Below are 16,731 nucleotides of genomic sequence, written 5' to 3' on the forward strand. Positions count from 1 at the left end.
CAGCAAGTAGGCTGTTTGTTTTAAGTGGCAATTGGAAGTAGAAGTGGAGCTTACAAAATCTGATTCTGACTCACTTCTCTTTCCCCATTAAGAGGTAGTTGAACAATACCAGGAGTTACTTCTGATGTACCAAGATGGATGGGAGCAGGGCAGGTGGGCATGGTCAATCATCTTTCAAGGTCCTACATCCCAGCAGAAGATACACTGACAAGACAAGAGCCTTCTGAGCCTGTTCTTCCTCTACAAGTTCTTCGTCTAATTCTTATTTTGGCATATAGATGACAGTAGTGGTGAGGAGGAGCAGTAGATGCTGCTATCTGTTTTCTCAGTGGCTTTCTACGTGGCCAGCAAATAGATGGTAGCATTTATGGGGAAGAGGAACAGCTGGTGACAATGGTGGTGAGGAGGTAGACTCACAAAAGAAGGTGTGGCATGGAGGTTTCTTGCCGAAGACCCCTCCAAAACTTGAATCCAGTATTGGACAGCAGTACATTAGTTCTAATACCTAGCAAGCCTATGACTTAAACAAACAAACAAACAAACAAACCCAAAACTCAATGTAAATTATCTATTTTTGCATCTCTAGAAACGGAAACTCCTTGATGAACTTGGAGAGAGCTGGCTTCCATATTTGACACCCAAGGATGATGGCTTCCATCAACTGGTAATAGTTCAAAAGATTTGTGTTCTATATACGGGGAAATATTCCTTTACTACTTGAAATGGTTTGCTATTTTTATTCTTGAATTCCTTAGTTCATTGCTTAGAGAAGACAAAATTACTGAGGAGAAGCTGGCATGCATATGCTGGTTCTGAGTCGTACCCAGTGAGGATGAGGAGGATGAGGAGGTGCATGCTACCACCATTCTTTCTCTGAAATTGCACAGCTTCAGGTGAGTGTAGGCTGTGTTCTAGAGTACACAGATTCAGTTCCTGGAGAACGATGACAAGGCCCTAAAGACTTAATCCATGTCACTTACAAAGGTCAGGCTTCCTGACACCCAGTTTTCTGTTTCTCTCTCTCTCTCTCTCTCTCTCTCTCTCTCTCTCTCTCTCTCTCTCTCTGTGTGTGTGTGTGTGTGTGCTTTCACCATGTCAACTGCTCTTTATGGGCGTTACTTGCTGCCCTCTTCAAGTATTGTGGTAAGTATGTCATGTTTGTTTCTGTTATCTGCTTGGGAGATGCCCTATGATATGGATTATATGGGTTGATCTCTCTCTCTCTCTCTCTCTCTCTCTCTCTCTCTCTCTCTCTCTCTGTGTGTGTGTGTGTGTGTGTGTGTGTGTGTGTGTGTTGGAGGTGGAACATATTTCAGAACAGTGTGGTTTGAGTTTGATAACCCTCTGGCCCTCCCAGCCATGCAGTTCTGTGACTTACACACACAAAAGAAAATCCAGCCTGAAAATGATACGCACAAGTATAATCCAAAGTGCTATAGAGAAGGATTGTTATTAAAGAAACGGAAGAATATCCTAAAGTCCCTCTTCGACAATACCCCAGTCAAATGAGAAACACATGGAAAGACTTGGGTGAGTTCAGTCAAACTAAGTTGGAACATATTGAGTGAGATGAAAGACATAAAAAGGAATCTCTTATTTAGCTTGAACAGCTTCAGCAGGCGTTCCAACATTATAGCCATGTCAACGTTCTTGTATTGACATGTGGCCGAAAGATGCATACGAAGTAGCATCTTTAAAAAATATAATAATCTCATTTTCTCCCCCACTGATACAGGAAGGAAATGAAGTTTCTGTACCTTTCTATTTCATTGTTAAAATCAGGTTAAGGTTCTTACATCTCCCTGAGTTAGAGCACTAAATTTTCAGATGACATCCATTATGCCTTTCAAGGGAAGGGCCGTAGTTCAGTGCTAGAGCACTTGCTTTGCATGCAGGAGGTCCTGGGTTCTAGCCCCACCATCTCTAGGCAGGATTGGGAAAGACCTCTGTCTGAAACCTTGAGAACTGCTGCCAGTGAGCTCTGAACCCAACTCCCTTGGCTGAGTTAGTGTAGATCAGTTGGTGTCCTTCAGATGTTTTGGACTCTAGCTCACATCATCCCTAATCATTGTCCATGCTGGCTAGGCCTGATGGGAGTTGGAATCCAAAACATCTGGAGGGTAGCAGCTTGGGAACAACTGGTGGTCTTCTTCTCCTTCTTTGGCGATCACTCGTAGCCGAGTAAGATTGTCTTCCATGAACACAGTTGATGGACCAATGGTCTGACTCAGTAAAAGGCAGCTTCCTATGTTCTTGTTACTTGTTCTGGTTTATTTATAATATTTTATAGGTTTCCCTATAACACAGTTCTCACAACAAGACATAGAATTTTTTAAAAAATTAACAATAAAACCACAACAGAAGTATAATACTGTAGAGATGTGGTTCCCAAACTGCTTTTTCTCATGGATCATTTGAAAATAGCTGAGGGTCTTGGCGCATGATTTTTCTGCCTGTAGTGATTTTTCTGCCTGTAGCCATTGTAATGCGCTGTGCTAGATGCAGTATGAGGTTTAACTGAAATTTTTTAATTCTTTTTTCTTATACAGTGTATTCCATAGAATTCAAATTATAACACAATAAAATACAAGAAATCAAAGAGGCAGTGAAAATGTAATTAAAAATCAATCGGAATCTTTAATTCAGTGGATGTGCTGCCTCTGAACAACAAATTCATAAATACGCTGCTGCGGACCAGCTGAATGAAGTTGGACTTGCATGGACACCCAGCCCATATACACCTGTGGGTTGCAGAGCAAAGGGTGTGTGTGCATGTGTGTTGTGGGAACACTATGAACTCTGAAACTTGGTGTGTGACTCTTCTGTTCCATGCCAAGTTTTATCTGCTAAAACATACCCTTATCTCAAACTTAGTGCTGTAGAACTGAACCACAAACAACTTAGTTGAAGGGCCATAGTTCAACTGTGGAGCACATGCTTTGCATTCAGAAGGTCCCAGTTTCAATTCCTGGCATCTCCATTTAAAAAAGGGAACAGGTTCCCCAGTCATTGGATCTCGGATGCTGTTGAACTACAATCCCCATCATCCTTAGATGGGATGGCCAATGGTGAGAGGTGTTGAGAGTTGTAGTTCAATATATGGGGACTCATGCTTCGGGAAGACTGGGATAGAAGGTGATGTGAAAAAGTCTGATAGCCTAGACCAGGCATCCCCAAACTGCGGCCCTCCAGATGTTTTGGCCTACAACTCCCATGATCCCTAGCTAACAGGACCAGTGGTTGGGGAAGATGGGAATTGTAGTCCAAAATATCTGGAGGGCCGAAGTTTGGGGATGCCTGGCCTAGACTAGTCAAGAGTAGACAAATAGCCGGGTGTGATAGAAAGCTGTGCTCTTATTTGTAAGTTGTCTTGTGTTCCTTAGACAGAGGGCATGACAACTTCTTCTTCTTCTTCTTCTTCTTCTTCTTCTTCTTCTTCTTCTTCTTCTTCTTCTTCTTCTTCTTCTTCTTCTTCTTCTTACCACATAAAATGTCCCAAAGCAACAAGGAATAATATGAATAATATGGGAATAGAATTGGATTGAAGGTTCTTGTTGGAGCAGTAAAAGAAGACAGCGGTGGGCTGGTTTCCTTGGAAGGCTGGCTGTATTTGTGTGTGGTGCAAAACCATAGTTTAATATGACATGAACAAACCATAATGATTCACAGTGAATCTCAGGCTTTCACACCTCCCTCGCCTTCTGTTGTGTGGCCCGAAGGAGGAGTTCAAAAGCTTTTACTTTTTTACTTTTTTTTAAACCTAAACTGTAGTTTATTGTGTTGTCCAGACTGACAAACTACAGTGAACATTAACTATGGTATGCTTCAAAGAAGCCAGTTTGAAATCAAATTTCAAACCAGTAGGTCCAGGGCTCACTGCAGCTTGTTCTGGCTTATTCACATTGCACTAAAACATAGTCCGTCATTATGTGCAAATGTGGCCCGTTTTCAGTAGAGAAAATTAATGCAGCAATAGGGCACAGCAATGAATTTTGTATAAAAAAAGAAGTTGTTTCAGAAGAAACCTCTTCAAAGCCTAGCACGATGATTCAGTGATATTTGGAACTATGTCATGAGTCTCTGAAGAGGAACACACATTTAGGAACATCAGCACCAGACAAATGTCTTCTTTGAGTGAAATGTTACTATCTTATAATGTAGAATTGAAGTGCCAACTTGTTTATCCAGAGATTACCTCACTGGTTTGCGGTTTGCCGTTGTCACTTGAGTGACGAGGTCATCCTGGCTCCTTCAAGCACAGGCTTTATGATTTGTAGATTGCTGAAAATATGTAGTAGGGCCTCAAGTTTCTATGGGTGTGTTAAATTTTGTTCTGGGATAATGGACATGTTAAAAAATAAAGCATGAAATGTTTTGTATGCTTTTTGGAAGTGTCCAGTCATGCAACTGCTTTTATCTGCATGACGAGTGAGGTGACCTTTAATATTAGCTGTCAGAGATAAAGCACAAACTACACGGGATTTTTTTTGGTGTTTTGTTTTGTTTTGTTCCTTCAATCAGTAAAAGTGTCCAGTATGAGTTCCATGGGGTTTTTCTTTTTTCCCTTTTTCTTTTCCCCTTTCTTGGTCTTCTGATCTCTTAATGCTTTCCTGATGTAGGACATAGCAGGATGACTGGCTGGAGAATTAAAGAAGACCGACCGGTATTCTGAGATGATGTGTTGGAAATGTGTTTCCATTTCCTGAATTTTTTCCTTCTTCTTCTTCTGAGATACTAATGTGTGATTTTTTTAAAATAAAAAAGCACAACATTTTTAGGGTGCTTTTAAAGAGCAGAAACCCCTCAGACACCATTTAAGATATATTGATAAAATACTTTCAAAGCATGTAATCTTTAGTTCACAAGCCAAAAGGTAATGTGCCTCTCATTAGGCTGGCATTAAAATGTGGAACACATTAACTCCCAGTTTTCACAGGAGAGTGAAATATTACAGCCTTTGAACAAGCATGGCATGCTTTCCCCATAGATGTGTCATTGCAGATTTTTCCTTTGTTTTTACACTATCTTCTTGTCATTCCTCCTGTTTCTTGAGACAAGATTCACACAACCGCTGTCTTCTTAGTAAAGACCCTGTGGACCTTGGTGGGACAAGGCCAACAAATGCCGAGATTGCTGGCCATTGCTGAAAATCTCTAGATCTTAATCCCCTGTTCCAGCAGTCTGGGAGATAGGCACATTTTCTGCTGTGGATGGGGTTACACTCCCTCAAAAGGAGCAGATGTGTAGCTTGGGGGTACTCCTGGATACAAGTGTCCTCTGTGACTAGCAGTGCCTTTCACCACCTGGTTCTTCAGCTATGGCTGTTCTTGGGTGGGGACCACTGTAGTCCATGGGTGGGTAACCTCAAGGCTGGATTGCTGCAGTGCACTCTATGTAGGGCTGCCCTTAGGCCTGGTTCAGAAGCTCCAGCTGGTCAGAATGTGGCAGCCAAGTTGCAGGTGGCGCGCATGGCTGAGAACATGTGACACCATTGTTAAATCCATCTACTATCAAGCCAGGTTCAAAATTCTTGTATTAATTTACGAAGACTTGAACAACTAAAGGTACCGTAGGCACTGCCTAAATGCTTGCATCCCAGCTCAGTCACTGCAGTCATCTGCAGGAGCCTTGCTGGTTGTCCCCAGAGTTGACGAGGCTCATTTGTGACAGTAGTAAGAAACCAGCCCAGTCCTATGCTCTGCTGGTAGAGATGCAGTAGGAACCTTTGGCTTTAATCTTTAAATTTCCGCTGAAAACTTTTCTAGGCTGCCAAGCCTATGCACCTAGTTAAGAAAATGTCAGTCTGTGATAGCTACCGGTAGTTGATGGTCTCTGATTTTAATTTTTGACACGGTTTTTATTGTATATATGTATGTTTGTTATAAATTGCTTTGATATTTTTTTTTTTGAAAAATGAAGATGCTTTAAATGTGAGTCTGTAACAACATAATAAGAGTACTGATGGATTAAGGTGGTATACCAACCCATGACTCACACCCAGTGTGCAGCTGGAGTCAGATTGGGAGCCTTGCCAGGAATGAGCTGGAGATTTAATGAGCTCAAAAACTAGCAGAATCCAGAGGAGAGTAGGAAACTAATAGCAGGAGTGGGGAGCCTCTGGCCCAGGGGCCAAATGTGACCCTTAGGCTTCTCTGTTTGACCCTTGGGACTCTTTCAAGGCTACACAGCCTCTTCATCCGTACCCCTCACTGCTTTTACTTCACACCCTCTTTGAGTTTTCACCTGGTTGGAATGTGTACTTGATCTGATAATATCTCTTCTTTGGAGGATAGAGAGGGTAGAGAGGGGTGTGTACAAAACTGGGCTATGTTACAAAAGTAAAATTTGCACCCATTGGTCTGCTCACCTTTGCTTCTGGCGCTGCTCACCACTCACATGAGTCCCCCAGAAGGGCACTTGACCCTCGGTCTGAAATGGTTTCCCACCCATTGCCAGCTCTGCTTCTACTGGGCGACTGATTGTAGTTGGGTCTTCTCCCTTTTCCTGAGTAGACTCTTGAGTGTCGATTGTCCAGGTGGACGTTTGGGTGACTTAAGCTGTCCATCAAGTCTACTGCTGCCTACACTTCTGAGGTCAGTGGTGTGTGTGGCAATGAAGGAGAATCAGGGATCAAGGCAGGGCTTAGAATGGAGTCAAAAGCTTTGGTGAGATGGGACTCTTCAGGCTGCCTTTGGACTACTGATGACTCCCCCAAGTTGGTGTGTGGTTTCTCTTGAGGCCTCAATCCTCTTCCTGCAAAGAAGTATCTCTATTTATTTATTTATTTATTTGGTTGATAAGCCATAACTAACACCTCAAGTACGCAACTGTTTTATATTTATAACATATCCATGATTTTTCTTTTCTTTTTAGTGGAAGACAAAATATTCAAAACTCGTCCTCAGAACTGCTGAGAAGATTCCCAAAGAAGTCCATGAAGAAGTTCAGGAAGCTTTTTTGACTTTGCAAAAGCATGGTTGTTTTTTCCAAGATCTTGTAAGGATCAAAGGGAAAGATTTTGTTACCCCAGTATCTCGTATATTAGTTGGAAACCCAGGATGTACCTACAAATATTTGAACACAAGGTTATTTACGGTCCCCTGGCCTGTGGAAGGTTATGAAATAAATTATTCCCATCCTGAAATAGCCAAGGCTTGCAAGGCATTAATCAAACTTAATTGCTACTTGCATAGAGAATCCATCCAGGCTTTGCAAGAGCAGAATTTGGCCGAAACAAAAGGAATGGAAGATACTGTCATCGATAGGCAGCAGGATTATGCTACTTCCATTACAGAGATGGGGTCCATTCTGCAAGATCAAAGCCCTTCTCATGTCCCAGAGAATGACCATAGCCATCTGAAAGAGAGAACATCTTACAACCTGTCTTTATTAAATTATATGGATCCACAACAAATGTCATTCTTGAAACAAGAGCCTTATTTTGGAATGGGGAAAATGGCTGTGAGTTGGCACCATGATGAAAATCTAGTTGAAGGGTCAACGGTGGCTGTCTACAGTTATAGCTGTGAAGGTGGGTAAAGCAAATACGAAAACCGGGTCTCGCTCTGAAGTGCAGTTTTAAAACCCCTAAGGCTAAGCGGGTTGGTGCACAAAAGAGGCACCCATACCTGCTTGTAAATTTGGAACTTGTTAGCAGGTTTACTGTGTCATATGCAAAACCGTATGTGCCTCCTACCCCACTTTCCCATGTAAGCACTTACCTGTATTTGACCCTCTCAATCTTTCTGGATATCGGAGGGGTGGGGAGAGAATGAGAGGCAAGTGAGCTCAGCCATGTTTGCTGCAGCTTCCCTTATCAGGAGCACTTTAAGTGGATTGAAAAGTTGCTATAATTAACCTGCTGATCGGGAGCCAAGAAAGCAAAACCTTTCAAATCTCTGCTCTCCAGGTTCCCACAGATACCCATTTTCAAGCCTGTATTATTATTATTATTATTATTATTATTATTATTATTATTATTAAAGCTGTGATTTGACATCTCTCTCTCTTTTAAATGGGGCATTTTTTCATATATGAATTCATGGTTCAGCTCTGTACCGTTTTTTCCTACTGTCCTTTCTTTGTAAATAATATGCTACTCTGACTTTGGAAGGAGATTTCTACATGTTTTCACAACATTGCACAGATTCTTGCCCAGGCGTGCTAAACTGTTATGGTCCTGTCAGATGCTTCACCTTCCAATGTAGCATCCCTGTTGACGGGGAAAGTAATGTGGAATGTTGGTTCTGTTTTTTTTGTTTTTTAAAAAAGGCTTTTTATGCGACTTATACAACACTGATTAAAAAAAACAAAAACAAAGCTGCATTGCTATGGATTCATACAAATTCTGGACAGTCAGGATTCTAAATGTGCAGGGAGCCTACATGATTACAGTGGGCTCCCTGCTTCAAATAGTCACCCTCCACAAGGGGTGAAAGGGGTGGATTTAGCATGCTTCTCAGCACAGAAGAAGGTCTCTAGCCTGAACAGTAGCAGTTGGTGGGGCTCACCTGACCTCTCATTGCCTACATTGCTGCTGCTTACCAGGAGGCGGAGGGGGGGGGAGGTGGTAGCAAGGTTGGTGCAGTGCAAGGACTATAAACCTCTGCCTGAGGGGCATCTTAACTATTAATTGTTATGTTCAGGTGTTACACCAAACCTATGATTTGCTTTTACCCATGTAAGCTCACTAAACCATGGTTTGCGACGGGTTGCCAAGCCAGGATAGCATACCACATTTTGAAGCTAGTTTGTGCTAGCTGTGGCTTGCGTTGTGTCTAGATTCACAAACAAATGAACAATGGCCATTCCTCAAGAGACTGTTGCACTTTGGACTGGAGTGAACATATGGATGACAAAATGGAAAACAAAAGCAGACAAGAAGCTTTAAACCACAATTTGTCTGTTGGATGTATGGGATCATAAACCATGATGGTGGTTAGCATAAACCATGGTTTGGTGCGAAGTCCGAATTGAGCCAATGGCTCCGCTTGCTTCTACATGCAATTTTAGAAGCACTCTTTCCATGACTTCAGATAATACTTGGCCAAAGGTACTGTGAACCAAACCATTTCTCGAGAATGCCAGCTTACCCACTCCATAGCAATTTTGTTGGATTTGTAACTATTTCTGAAACAGCAACCACCCTTTCTGCAAGGAATGACGTATTTGTTACTTCCATTTATTAGACTAAGCTGCATGAAGGACCATAAGTTCTCACAGCATTTAGATTTTCATCACATATTGCTGTGGAAGGGTTACGTATGGCTATGCAGAATGATTCATAAGCACGTGGAATGGATTAGCCGAAGAACGTAGACGCTACTGAAGTGGGAACATCCCTTTAACAGCTGAAACAAACATTTTAGGTGTCTCTGTTGGTACTGGCATTGCACAATGATTCATTGCAACTGGGAAGGACCATAGTTCAGTGGCCGAACACATGCTTTGCATGCTGAAGATTTTCAGCTTCATACCAGGTACCATCAGGCGATGGCAAAGGCCTCTCCTTGAGACACTGTAGAGCTGGGGTAGTCAACCTTTTTATACCTACCGCCCACTAATGCATCTTTCTTGATGGTAAAATTTCCTTACCGCCCATCAGTGCTCGGTGGAAGGAGGATTCAGCTTGTGCCGTAGAACTCCCTACCTCCCACCAAGAATCCCGAAACGCCCACTAGTGGGCGGTAGGGACCAGGTTGACAACCCCTGCTGTAGAACCACACCAAAAGAGACAATATTCTATATGTCAGGAATGGGGTATCTGCGACCAGCTGTTGTTGGACTCCAGTTCCTGTCCATTGTCCGTGCTGGATGGGGTTGATGGAAGCTGAAGCTCAACATCTGGAGGACCACAGATTTCTCCATCTCTGCTAGAGATGGACAACTTCCATGGAGGCAGGTAGCTCTCTATGTTTCTCAGGTTCCTTCTTCACTACAGGCACCCTCACCCCTCTTGCCTCTCACACTTTTTATAGTTCCCATTTGTGTGGGGTTCTTCAGTGGCAGGGGTCCTAGAGAGAAGCCCTTGTAAGTGACTTCACTGTGAATATTGCAAGAAGCTGATGCACCTCAGCCCAAGATCAGCACTGAGATAATGAGGAGAAAACTGATATGAAAGGTGACAAGGAGTGCAGGCAGAGACTCGGTCTCTCAGTTAACATGGAAGAGAAAGCAGAGAGCATATGCAATTACCGGTACACTTCTAAAAAAAGACTACTTCAGAAGTGAATGGGTTCATATATTGTCCTAATGATTGCAGAAGCTGGAACTTCAATGCCTATGTAAATTGTGATCCTTTATGAAGCCTGTAACTGGAGACTCTGCTCTGCTGAAGTATTTCTACACTCAGACCTTTAAAAAGGTGACTTCAGCTAAATCGCGACTCTGTTTTTCAAGGTGCTGAGAGCTTCCTGAGAAATACTGATATCTCTCCAGTTTGTCTGGCCCTTATTGGGAGCTCCAGAAGCTCAGGATCTCCCTAGCAGGGGAGCGAACGTGGCAGAATATGTGCTTGGTGTAGTGTTATATGATAGCATTACCTTTACAAAAGTGCCTTTGTTTCCCAATTTACTCTGAACAGTTTGATCAATAGCTACCTTGTGTTTCTCTGCTTGGCAGAACGTGGCGGTAACCCATTCATTTTGAAAATCCAAGGAAACTTTTCAGAACTGTTGCTACTTGCTAATAGGTTGATTAAGCAGAGGCGATTAGCCCTATTGAATAGAATGTCATAATGATCCTTGTATCTTTCTGTGGGACCATTATGGCAATTGTGTCAGTGGTCAGAAGAGGCATCCTCTACATGCATTTTTCTTTCTTTCTTTCTTTCTTTCTTTCTTTCTTTCTTTCTTTCTTTCTTTCCTTCCTTCTTTGTAATATTTTCAAGAAGCCTTTGCCACAGAGCTAATTGTAGAAGCATGGAAGTTAATACATTTGTGCTCTCTCTCTCTCTCTCTCTCTCTCTCTCTCTCTCTTCCATTGTTCCAGTCTATATGCTTCACAGATTGCTAGATTTCTGCCAATGATCTCAGTGCGGTTCGTAGTTTTGGATTTTAGGTTGCAATTTAATAGACAGTGCAAAAAGGGGGAAGGGGCTGGGAGGAAGGAAGAAGAGAAACAAATCGAAGTTATCACATCTGCCAAATGAGTCCTGGGAGATGAGTGGTTAAATGACAGTTGGCCCCAGCCAAGTTGATGGAGGGAGCCTCATTGTCTCACCTCTTTGAGGCAGCCAGTTGGAATGATTTCCAGTGAGGGGAAGAGTTAAATGGCAATTGATCCCAGTCAGGCCCATGAAGGGGGCCTTGCAGTCTCACCTCTCTTATAAGAATTTTAAGGTCTTCGATTAATTTCATAGACATAATGGAAAAACTGATTTAATAAATGAAAACAGATTATTTGTAACTTAAGAGAAGTGTCAAAGACACAAAGAGATAGAGGGAAGTCAACTAATATAGCAGGGATTCACACTTGTTTCACAGAACAGAAGGAAAGTGACTGTAGGAAGGAAAGAAAAAAAGAAATACAAATGCAATTTTCTGAGAACCTCCGATATAGAATATTTAAATTACTGTTTGTATCCCCTCACTTTTACTCTATTTTTTTGCTTTTTTTTGGTGCTGTGGGAGAAAAGAAGGGACAAACACTTTATTAATGGGGTTGAGTCTTCTTAGAGGTTCACGTATCCTGTTGAAAGGGAAAATTATTTCATGTGAAAATCTCTGTCAGGAAATGCTGTTCCTAAAATGCATAGGTATACAGTACTCACAAAGCAAAACCTGATAAAATTCAGTAAAATCCATTTTTAAAACAAAAAAACAACTACTCAGAAGACAAACTCAGTGGGAAAGCTGTGAAAAGAATTTGCATGCTAGGTTGGAACTTGGCAGCCCCTTGACAGTTGATGGTTCTCAATGGTTCTGTACTAGGGCAAGGATTTTGGGCAACCTAAGCAAAAGGGGTAATTCTCATTGCGTTTCCCTTAATGGTTCCCAATTTTACATAAAGAAATTTGAATTTAAGTTTAATGTGCAGAGCATAACTTTGTCACCTCTTAGTTAAAACTTCCCTTTTCTTTTCTCTCTCTCTCTCTTTTCTTTTTTTAAGATGACATAGCCTCTGTGCATGTACAGAGTTCTTGATTCAGCAATCTTTTATACTATTTAAAGTGTTGCACCTTTTGGCTAAATTACCATTTGAATAAAGCCATGATTGGGTTTTTTTCCAAGCAGGGACTCAATGACTGCTGTTGGAGGCAGTTCTGGAATGCAAAGAGCCAAATGTGTACCGCTAATGCTATATAATACCTGATCTCAAGACCTTCTTGGGTGGATGATTGAGTCCTTCATACAATGAAGGAATGCTGTCACAACATGTGTACTGTAGACCTGTTGCAAGGAAAGATTCCCAGAGCAAGGTCTCTGCCAGTTTACCTTTGTGTGGAGCACCTTGATCCTTAACACTGCCGATGCTTGCTGCTGAAAACGCGTCACACCAGTTTTCTCCCAACAGCTGCTTCGACTTCCTGTTTGCATTTAGGTATACAATTAAACTTGTTGACATTGATCTATGTAGTTCCTTATAACTTGAGTCTTAGCAGTTGGAGGCTGCCTCCTATTTCATGTACACTCATGACAGGTGGAATTCACTAGTCTACTTAAGCTAATAGCTTTTAAAGTTGTAAATCTTTTGAGAACTAGGATGGAGAACCGTGAATTTAATATTTACCCGTCACCGCTAGTCTTGACAGTCCAAGCCTGTTGTTCTCAAACAGATTTTTCCACCATTGTTCTGCAGGGGGCAATAGTTCTATTCTGCAGAGAGCGTTAACTCTGATATGGTTAGGTTGCTGTGTACGGTGACCCAGAATGTGAAGGCAGAGATTTGGTGTTGAATCAGTTAGTGAAATTCTGTCTCTGGCAGCCTTGTCCCATATACCGTAATAGTTATTTCTACTCCTAGGATCTGTGTGGAGATACCCTGGCCTGATTGCCCAGAGTGTCTATGTATCTATTCTATCTGATTGATCGATCGATTGATCTTTTGCATTTATATCTCTCCATTTTCCTCCAATGAGCTCAAGGTGGTGTACATGTATTTGTAACCAAATAATAATAATAATAATAATAATAATAATAATAATAATAATAATTTACCCCACCCATCTGACTGGGTTTCCCCAGCCACTCTGGGGATGTAAGCTTGATGATGGGCTTTGGTGTGTGAGCATATATTAGATCCTGGAACTTATCCCCTAAATTTAGTTATCAGTGACTCGTGAAAGTGGATATAGATGAACATATATGAATAATTGCTATAACATTCTCGTAGTGTGTGTTTTCAATTCTTTCTATTCTTTGTAACATAGGTAGGCTGTTCTACTGCGGAGAAAGCATTTTCCTTTCTGTGGATTCTTTCACCAGTATTGTTCTTGGCCTGCTGCCTCTTAAGACTTGCCTGAGTGTGTAAATCTTAGAGTAATAAACAACTGGATCTGTTAGTTGACAAGTTAATGTTTAACAGGCTAACAAACCAGTGATTGACTGCAATGGTGACCGATCGTGAAAGGCTTATTACTTCTGACTTTCATAATGTACAATTTGTGTTGTCCCTCCACCCCAACACAGAGTACTTTATTATTATTATATTTATTAAATTAAATATATATATATATATATCTTGGCTAAGCAGAGCAACTGCTACTTCATTTCCACCGCAGCTGTGATTGGGCGAGAGCTGACAGCTTCTTCGTTGCTAATGACTTTATAAACCAATTGGAATGTTCCCGTGGATTGATAATTGACCAGTAATCCCTTCTATTTGCTGCTTAATAGATGCAAGGTCAGTTAGCAGTAATTTGTACAGCCTGCAAGGAACTGTGTTTGGAGATTTTCCTAGCAATACTAATGAGTTTAAAGACGTCACCCTCTGGGAGGAAAAAAAACAAAACAAACCGGAGGTAATCCTTGCAAGCAAGGCCACTAACTTCCAAGACTGTTGTGGGGCATCTTCCTCAACTACAGAAAACATGCTGGAAAAGAAACCGTTGTTGACACTTCTGGAAGAGAGCACAGGGGCAATGTAGAACCCCTTTTATTGCGAGTGTATTTTGCAACAAGTTCTTGGCACAATAATAGTGCAAGTGGTTGATTTATACTGTTTTAGTTTGTTTTGAAATGCTTCCCCAATACTCTCACATACTTGCTTCTTTGGCGGGCCTGTAGTGCAACAAAAAAGACGCCAGAAGATTTGTGATATTCAGCAGGAAGTTCCAGGATATGCATAGGTTGGAGATGAAGTAGTGTCACCACCCCAAAACTTTTGCAGGCGCACAGTATTGAAAACGAGATTACTTGTGACCTCCCCAATAGCATCACGAGCACTAGTCAAGCATACTATCCGATCACTCCTACTTTGCTCCTCCCCTGGTGGGAGCAGGATAAACAAGTTAGGAATGCTTGGCATAATGAACCGGGGACCGTGCTTCATTGCCACTGAGGAACATAGGAAGCTGCCTGAGTCAGACCATTGGTCCGTGTGCACAGCAGCTTTTTCAGTCTTTCCCAGCCTTCAACCAGGAATTCTGCATGTAAAACAGATACTCTATGGCAGGCTTCCTCAACCTCGGCCCTCCAGCTGTTTTTGGCCTACAACTCCCATGATCCCTAGCTAGCAGGACCAGTGGTCAGGGATGATGGGAATTGTAGTCTCAAAACATCTGGAGGGCTGAGGTTGAGGAAGCCTGCTCTATGGCCTAACAAGCCATGATTACTAGCCAACCTGAAGCTATGGTTTGTTGTTGGCTTGCTGATCATGGCTTCTTAAGGTGTAAGAAACTAGATCCCTGGTTTGCACATAACACAAGGGGTTGTTTCATTTATCCTGATTTGTTTATCCCACTTGCTGCAGGGGAGGAGCCAAGTGAAGTGGTTGATACACTATGATAAGCTAGAAAGTTGGAGGTCTAGTAATTTTTTGCAGGTGTATTCTGCAGCATTTCATTGACGCAGTTGTCGTGGTGGATTTATACTGGACCATCCATCCATTATTCCACTTTATAAGTCGTTCTCCAGTCCATTTTTGCTGTCAACGGGGGGCATTCTTTCACTTCAGTGCAACAGAAGTGGGATAAACACCATTACCACCGTCCATTTGTGGTGTGAAAAGTTACAGGATTTCAGTAGAATGTAACGGGACATGCACCAACTGGAAACAAATCAGTTTGTCCACCACAAAATTTTGGCAGACACCAACAATATTGAAAGTGGAGATTGCATGTAACTCCTCCAATAGCATCCTGAGCACAAACCATCATGAATGCACACTACTGGAGGGGCGTACATGTACTGTTGCATTCATCTCCATGCTGGAACGGGGAATTTCCTGGAAACACCATTTAAACCATCTTGCGTTCCACGACTGGGAGCAAGGTGACACACAGATAAGCAAATCCAGTACCTAGCCCAATCTGGAGATACTGGCAATGGAACATGGGAACTTTTGCATGCACACCATCGTCACCGCTACCCGGTTGCAGTCACTTTGGAGCAACTGACGTTTTGAAAGCAAGTAGCAGCTTGCTCTTCTATTGTTTCCAAAATAGCACAGTGGGAGTAATCTGTTTCAATTGGTGGTGATAATTATAAGTCACGTTAGTTGAGAGGAACGGGAATGGCAGCACAAGAGCTATATTTGAACTCTATGCTTAAGCAATAAAAGGGGAGAAAATGATCAAACTGCAGAGGGGAGAGAGAGAGAGAGAGAGAGAGAGAGAGAGAGAGAGAGAGAGAGAGATATGCTTTAACGAGTGCATTCCAAAGGTGCTGGATTTATGAGGGCACCCCAGGAAGCTTTGATTGAAATTGCTGTCTCTGATTGTAGTTCCATATTTTATTGAGGCCATATTGTGAACAGCACAAATGAGCGGAAAGCAACCTAACAGACAAAATTAACCCTCAAAAATTTACCTCTTTCTTACACTATCTGGGTCAGATTGCATTGAAAGCTCTTATCTGCCGTTTTCAGAAACTCCCCTGTTCTAATATTGCTAAGAGTTCTTCCCAAAAGGAGGTAGAAAATATTAAAGGCCCTTGAAAGCAAGTTATTATTGATTCTGGCAGTGTTGCTTTTTAAGCTGTTTGCCACCATTGCTTATTTTATTGATGTCACAATCAAGAGTCGCCGGAAGGAAGGAACAACTATGAGAATTAGGCCCACATGCATACTTAAAAGAAGGGGGTGGGGAAAGATGAGTGTGTTTGGGTACCAAATCAGCTGGGAAATCATTTTCATATTTTATGACTGACTAGTAAAGCCCTAGTCTAAATAAACATTGCTACAGCCTCACGTGATGGATGGCTTGAATATTGAGAAGCCAGGAGGTCAGTGTTGGTCCACAGGTTGGTGTGTGGAATAATGAAAGTTATAAATCTGTTCTCCCACCCTAAAGTGGTTTTTTTTGTGGGGGTGGAAATTGAAAATTGATCAGGATAAAAACTTGCAGAAAAACTTGCACTTGACACCTGTTTGTATGGACAAACAAATTGACACATTTATCCAATTTTGATGTTTTATAGAGTTTGTGGCAAAGCTGTTGGTTTTTCTTGATGTCTTGTAGAACATAGAAAGCTGCCTTATACTGAGTCTAGTCCAGAATTGTCTACATAGACTGGCTAGTGGCTCTCCAGGATGTCACACTGGAAACTTTTTCTAGTCCTATCTGGAGATTGT

General features: G+C 41.9%; 1 protein-coding gene across 6 annotated transcripts in view; it reads left to right on the plus strand.

The window, feature by feature from the left end:
* Positions 1 to 16,731, plus strand: part of FTO (FTO alpha-ketoglutarate dependent dioxygenase) — a 249,524-nt gene that overhangs the window by 39,419 nt on the left and 193,374 nt on the right. For all 6 annotated transcript variants that reach the window (XM_035119015.2, XM_035119023.2, XM_035119018.2 and 3 more), the window contains exons 2-3: positions 587 to 664; positions 6,874 to 7,531. In XM_035119015.2, the coding sequence (XP_034974906.2) occupies positions 587 to 664; positions 6,874 to 7,531 (736 nt within the window). The remainder of the gene's footprint in view (positions 1 to 586; positions 665 to 6,873; positions 7,532 to 16,731) is intronic.

The sequence above is a fragment of the Zootoca vivipara genome, chromosome 6 (genome assembly GCF_963506605.1).
Source record: "Zootoca vivipara chromosome 6, rZooViv1.1, whole genome shotgun sequence".
Lineage (NCBI taxonomy): Eukaryota > Metazoa > Chordata > Lepidosauria > Squamata > Lacertidae > Zootoca > Zootoca vivipara.